Below are 7,185 nucleotides of genomic sequence, written 5' to 3'. Positions count from 1 at the left end.
TCTCACACAGTGGCCAACCAGTTCCTCTGGAGGGCCAGCAACAGGGCAGGGAGGCCGAGGCCTTCCCCTGAGAAGAACATCAGAAGAGCCCTTCTGGATCAGACCAGTGAGGGTCCCTTTAGTCCAGCTTCCTGTCTCACAGAGGCCAACCAGTTCCTCTGGAGGGCCAGCAACAGGGCAGGGAAGCTGAGGCCTTCCCCTGATGTTGCCTCCTCACTCTGGGATTCAGAGGTTTAGTGCCTCTGAATGTGGAAGAGAGAAGAGAAGAAGAGATTGGATTTATACCCCGCCCTTCACTTGGAGTCTCAGAGCGGCTTACAAACTCCTTTCCCTTCCCCTCCCCACAACAGACACCCTGTGAGGTGGGTGGGGCTGAAAGAACTCTGACACAAACTGCTCTTTTTCAAGGACAGCTGTGCCAGAGCTTGTGACTGACCCAGGGTCACATCAGCAGGTGCAAGTGGAGGAGTGGGGAATCAAACCCGGTTCTCCCAGATTAGAGTCCGCGCACTTAACCACTACACCAAACTGTGGAGGTTCTGCTCAGCCACTATGGCTGGTAGCCATTAATGGACTTATTCTCCATTAATATATCTAATCCCTTTTAAAGCCATCCATGCCAGTGGCCATCACTACATCCTCTGGCAGCAGATTTTCACATCTCAATAACTCACTGTGTAAAATAAAATATTCCCTTACATCTGGGCCATTTGGAGCAGCAGGACCCCCCCCCCCGAAATAACCTGAGAGTCACCACCCCCAGGGAATTCAGAATGCCTTCAAGGTGTGGCAGAGGCACCAGGTCACCTTCCACTCCCGCAAGGACATCCCACCCACCCCTTGAGCCAGCCTTCCCTACTCCCAGCCCCAAAAGCAGAGGAGAACCCATAAAAGGAGGGTGGAGAGGATGAGAGCAGGAGGCTGCCTCTGAGGCCCCTGCTTTGATTATTTATACTCGTTGACCAGAGACAGCTGGACCCCAGGCACAGGTTTCCCTGCCACGAATCAAGTCTGAGTCCCAGAACTGAAAAGCAACAAGATCTTCACCGGGGTGCAAAACAAGAGCTGGAGGGTCACAGTCTTGCAAAAATTTGCAAGCTGCAATGCATTTTGAAATACACTGCAGTGATTGGCTGTCTGCAAGGTCCCTCTTTCCCCCTCCTTCCTGGAAACAGGAGCAAGAAGCGGGAAAGAGGGGGAAACGGTGGGAAAATGTAGTTTCCTGGCGCCCTTTAAACTTTAACCCCCCCTAGAGGCCGGTTTCTGGAATCCCAAAAAAAGCCGGAAAAAACCCAATTTTTTCCGGGTTTCCCCCCGGATATCCGAAAAGGCTCAGGGAAGCCTTTTTGGTATCCAAAAAGCCAAAAAAAACCCGAAAAGACTTTTTTCGGGTTTTTTTTCTGTTTGGGAAACCCGAATGCACACCCCTACTCAAGAGGCGGGACGGGGCCAGCCACTGCGTGAGACATGATGCTGGACCAGGTGGACCCTCGCCGGTCTCATCCAGCAAGACTCCTGAAGTTATGGCTGAACTGCTGGCTGTTCTGATGGGTCAGACTTCAAGGGTAAATGAAAGATTACTTAGGGCATGCAGGGGAAGGGGAAGAAGACAGGCCAGAAACCCACCAGTCATTTCTGCACGAGGCATTAAAGGTGGCCCATAAAGCCATGTGCCAGAACAGAGGTTAAAGGGTTCACCCCAAGCATCTGCTGTCCAGTCTTGGAGAGCTGCCACCCTCCTTATGCCACTGATGGTGACCCCTCATGGGGTTTCCAAGGCAAGAGACATTCAGAGGTGGGTTTGCCCTGGCCTGCCTCTGCCTAGCAACCCTGGAATTCCGTGGTGGTCTCCCATCCAAACACTAACCAGGGCTGACCCTGTGTAGCTTCCGAGGTCAGACGAGACTGGATTAGCCTGGGCTACCCCGATTAGGGCCAGTGTTCCCTCTAAGCTGAGTGAGTGTGAGCCAGCTCACAGGCTTTTAGCCTCCGGCTCATACATTGTTGTCTTCGCTCAGGAAGGGATGGCTCCAGAGCGAACTAATTGATGCAGCAGCCAAATCGCTCGCTCACAACTTCAATGCCAGGAGCTCGCAAAGCAGAATTTTTGCTCACAAGACCCCACAGCTTAGAGCAGTGATGGCGAACCTTTTAGAGATCGAGTGCCCAAACTGCGACCCAAAACCCACTTATTTATCGGAAAGTGCCAACACGGCAATTTAACCTGAATACTGAGGTTTTACTTTAGAAAAAACAACTCATACATTAACATAAGATGATCCAAACAAAGTAAGGAAAGCAATCCCAAATGCTTTCATTTACTTAACATTATTTGGCAGAGAATTCGACACTTGAATGATGGTCTGGGCCCGGCTGGGGCGATGGCACGCGTGCCCACAGAGAGGGCTCTGAGTGCCACCTCTGGAACCCGTGCCATAGGTTCGCCACCACTGGCTTAGAGGGAGCATTGGTTAGGGCTTTAATAATAACTGTGTGTCACAGTGTCGCAGTTAAATCGAATGAAATAAATAAATAAGTGACTCATGGGAACCCCAGGACCATGGGGTTTTCAGTCATTCAGAGGTGGCTTGCCCTTGCCTGCCTCTGCCTAGCGACCCGGAAGTTCCTTGGCGGTCTCCCATCCAAGTGCCAACCAGGACCGACCCTGCTTAGCTTCTGAGATCTGATGCAATCAGATTAGCCTGGGCCATCCAGGTCAGAGTTTGCCCATTAGAGGTGACAAAATGGACCTAGAGTGGTCCAGACCGGGCCGGATCTGACTGCACACAAGGCAGCCTTCGTGGGTTCATGGGAGACGGGCGCATTTCATTTCCATGCGGCTTGTTCAGGCAAATCTCTCATGGACTGGGGCTACTTGTCAACACAGCTCTGGGAAACTGGAAGCAGTTGGGAAAAGCGACGACAAAGCAGAGACTCAGGAAGCCGGAAGGGCCCTCAAAAGGGGCCAGCTACTTCCCCGCCACCTGCAAGCGAAAGAGGAAGCATACAGATCCGAAGAGGTGTGTGCCACAGAAACCACCACCGCTAGCTGCTACTGCAAAGAAGCTTCCCAATCTCCTAAGTCATGAAAGTCCTTGAGACTGGAGCTCATTTCATCCCCAAGTGATTCCCAGCGAAGAAAAGGCAGTTCAGCCTGCAGGTCGGCTCCCTGAAATTTCCAGTCTGGCGAGACAGTCTTGCCAAAGGCGACAGTGGACAGTGATTGGAAATGCGTTTCGGCAAGCGCTGCATCCAGCATCTTGTGAGCGTCCGGGCTCCTGCTGCGCACCCGTGCTGCTCTTCGGACCACCTCCGGCACACCGCAGTTCATTTCCGGTCGCACCACCACCAATTAGGCCCCGCCGCTTTGGCAGCCCCAAAGCTCCACTAAACCAGCACCTGCTGACACTTCGCCCGCCACCGCATTATGCGCTCCCAAGCAAGCCTCCCACCAACAGTGCCGCTCCCACAAGCCCCGAGATACATACGCCACTCACACTCAAAAAAACACTCAAGAAAGAAAGTAGAAGCACCCAGTCTGCCGTACCCCCCAGAGGCAGCCTTTGACATTCCCGCCTCCTGCTGGACGGCTTCTGAAACCTGCCACAGTCTCTCAGAGGCCTTGCACGGCAGCCAGTGAAAGAGAACCAACCAGGGAAATTGGTGTCGGAAGGCTGCAGTCCTCCTGCTGCCCAGAGTGCCCAATTCGGGGGCCTGAAACCAGGCTGCAAAAACAGAGGGAAACCCCTCCCCCCCCCTCCACGGCACGCTTTCGGCCTCCGGAGGTGCATCCCTACCTCTGCCGTCTTGGTAGGGAGCGTCTTCGTAAGGGCTGTGCCTCGAAGGCTCTGCTGGGGGGGGAGGCTTCATCCGCCTCTTTTCTTCCTGGAGTTCCTTCCGCTGTAGAATCCGTGCAATATCCTACAGAGACGGGAGGGGAAACAGAGAGCTGGGAAGGGACCCCCAAGGGCAATCTAGTCCAACCCCCTGCACAACACAGGAAGTCTCATCACCCACCCCTTCTCCCTCCCGTGACCCCTGCTCTATGCCCAGAACAGCTCTTGTCAGAACTACGGCTTGCCCAAGGTCATCCAGCCAGGTGCAAGTGGAGGAGGAGTGGGGGAATCAAGCCCGGTTCTCCCAGATTAGAGTCTGCCTGCACTTAATCACTCTACACCAAACTGGCTCTCTCTGGTAGCGTTTCACAGGTCTCTATTTTTTTCTTTTGAGAGTAATGTCGCCTCCGAATCCTTTCCAAAGCCCAACGGGCAGCCTGCAAAAGCTGCCATGTGCTAGAAGCTGGAAGGGCTACACTACAAGATGGGGCGTGGCTGCATCCCCCTTCCCGGCTCCCGAAATAGTCCCTGTTGACCTTTTGCAGTGACCTTTTGGGTGGGGCTGTTTCTGCAGCTGCCCCAGCAGAGCAGCTGGCCGGCTTGGGGGGGGGTGGGGAGGCCCCTTCCCCTGCGCTCACCTCATCGTCCTCTTCCTGCCGCCGTCTCTGCTCCGCTTCGATGACCAGCTTGACTTGGATTTCCTGCGCGATCTCGCAGTCCTCCTGCTCTCTGGGGTGGGGGGGGGTGTGTGCAAAGGGGGTGGGTGTGGAGAGAAGGAGGAGGTCAGAGGGGGGGGGCGTGAGGAAAGGCCGCAAGCACGGAGATGGGAAGGGACAAAGGAAGCCGGAGGACTTGGGCTGCTGGCGGCACACGCAGAGAGAAACACCTCCCAGATGGGAAGCGGGAGTCACTGCTCACTTCTTCAGATACCTGGACTTCCACTCTGTATGGATACACGTGGTGCCTTCCATGGAGACAGATCAAGATGGGTAGTTGTGTTTGTCTGTCTGCAGAGAAGAGCCAGAGTCCAGCAGCACCTTAAAGACTAACACAATTTGTGGCAGGGGGGGAGCTTTGGGGAGTCACCGCTGACCTCGAGAAAGCACATCCCCTGTCTGCCACTGGGTGCTCCCGGACTCTTGCTCTTTTCTAAGATAATAGGCTCATTTTAAAAAGGCACCCTGTTAAGCAGAGTGGACTCCGATATGGACCTCAAGGGCTATGAGGCCTACCTGTTACCTTCGTCATCTGTCCTCTTCATCCGATCCTTAGTGGTGACTTTTATTTTTATTTTTACTCTTTATTCTCTCAGTACAGCAGGTGTGGTCCTTGTAAGAAGGACTGTGTTGAAACTGTCCCCCGTGTTCTCCTTCAATGTCCCATTTATCTGGTGCCCTGCCAGGATCTTCTGTATTAGCTCAATTCTCAGATATTCCTGCCTATTTCAAGGTTCTGTTTTTGCTTGATAATCCAGATACGGAAATAACCAAAATAGTAGCAAAGTTTCTTCTTAGTGCTACGGCTATACGTTCTGATAAGTAACCATTAGGTTTTTCTGCTTTCATGCTGTTTTTCTGCGCCGTAGCTCCAGTTTTACCCTATATGGATTTGTATTTTCTGATCTATATTTAATCTGATTTCCTATTGTATGTATATACATATGCCAATAAAGGCTTGTCAAAGAAAGAAGAATTCTCTCAGTAACTTCGTTTTCCCATACGCCCTTAACATAGGTATACCTCACAAAGCTCATTTGTTGGAACTTAGCTCATGGTCTACACCTAACTTTCTATCTGGACGGTCAGTCTTGTTCATCAGCATCAAATAAATACTACTGTTATATTTAAAACCTGCTAGAAACAGTTTCCCTTGTTTACATTTTTATATGATCTTGCTATGCACATGTTGTTATTACTTATTGCTTGAAATGTTCGTTGTTCTCTTTCAACCAAAATGTAAAATGTTATTATGATGTTTTCTATTGTTGTACATCTTTTTGAATTAAAAAAAAGATTGCACATCTTTTTGAATAAAAAATACAAACAAACAAAAAAGATATGGACCTCAAATGTATTTTGCAGTAAATCCCTTAATATAAGCTTATTGCAATTTAAAATATTTGCGAGGTGGTATTTAGCACCTGTAAAGCTTTTTAGAAGTAAATTTCAATTGAACTCAAATTGCTAGAGGGGATGTGGAGAGTCAGGAACCTGCTGGTGGCCTTGCCCTAAAGTCCAAAATTACTGGTCTTTAGTTGTCTCTAAAATTTCAGAAATAGTAGGCAGTGATGTTCCTTTAACTCCTGAATCCATTCTATTAAATTTTTATTAAACCACTCATTCTCTCCTTTGCGTAGGGAGCTCATTTATCTTCTGTTAGTCGCTGGCAAATCTTTATTAGCCAGTTATGGAAATCTAGGAAAATACCCTCACTAGAATCGTGGTTCCAGAAAGTGTGGGATATAGCTATTCAGGATAAAAATAGCTACACGAATATTGTTGATGGCGACCCCAGGTTAAAAAAACCCAATTTTTGTGGGAAAGTGGTATCCTTTTAGAGATTATGTAAATAACAATCCCTCTGCGGAATGTAAAATATCTTCAAAACATCTGGAATCTATCTTGTTTTAGGTCTGTTCCTAAAATACATGATGTAAAACTAGGTTTTAGTCTGTGTGTGTATATGTCCATATAATGTAATTATATTATGTTGTGGGCGATATGTTATGGTTGAATCAGTTAATAAACTTAAAAAAAAAAAAAAATAAACAGAGCTTCTATCACCTCCACAATCTCCCTCCCTGACATTCTGTGGTCAGCTCAGCCCCCCGCAGCACCCATTCTGGGGTTGTGCCCATCACCTTAATAATAATAATTAATAATAATTAATAAATAGTTGCTGTAGATTTTCTGGGTTCTGTGGCTGTGGTCTGGGCATTGTAGAACCTGATGTTTCGCCAGTAGCCGTGACTGGCATCCTTAGAGGTATAAACACAGAAAGATGGAGGACTCTCTGTGTCAAGGTGAGAAGAAAATGGTAGGGAGGTAATTTATATCTACTCAGGAAGGTGGGGTAGGGCTGAGTCATTATCTTATAGGAGTTCCCCAGGCTGTGAAACATGCTAATGGAGGAGCTTTCCTGAGGAGGTTCTTTTGTATACGGATTGTTTCCCGAGGAGGTTCTTTTGCACGTGGATTGGCTGTTGAAATTCTAATCTTATCTGTAGTGCTATTGTCAGATGTGGAGCCTTTTGTCTTTTTCAGGACAGGAACCTCCATCTTTCTGTGTTTATACCTCTGAGGATGCCAGTCGCAGCTGCTGCTGGCGAAACGTCAGGTCCTACAACGCC

The 7,185-nt window shown here is 49.4% G+C and overlaps 1 protein-coding gene across 1 annotated transcript in view; it reads right to left on the bottom strand.

The window, feature by feature from the left end:
• CCDC50 (coiled-coil domain containing 50) overlaps positions 1-7,185 on the bottom strand; it is a gene marked incomplete at its 5' end in the record, with an annotated part of 39,061 nt that overhangs the window by 29,818 nt on the left and 2,058 nt on the right. Inside the window, 3 exons of the mRNA XM_015417035.1 lie at positions 3,798-3,921; positions 4,475-4,565; positions 5,916-5,976. Coding sequence (XP_015272521.1) covers positions 3,798-3,921; positions 4,475-4,565; positions 5,916-5,976 — 276 coding nt within the window. The remainder of the gene's footprint in view (positions 1-3,797; positions 3,922-4,474; positions 4,566-5,915; positions 5,977-7,185) is intronic.

The sequence above is a fragment of the Gekko japonicus genome, unplaced genomic scaffold, assembly GCF_001447785.1.
Source record: "Gekko japonicus isolate JY-2015 unplaced genomic scaffold, Gekko_japonicus_V1.1 scaffold3352, whole genome shotgun sequence".
In the NCBI taxonomy this organism is placed as follows: Eukaryota; Metazoa; Chordata; class Lepidosauria; order Squamata; family Gekkonidae; genus Gekko; species Gekko japonicus.
Note: the sequence above shows the minus strand (reverse complement) of the source record. Positions and strands in the feature narration are given on the sequence as shown.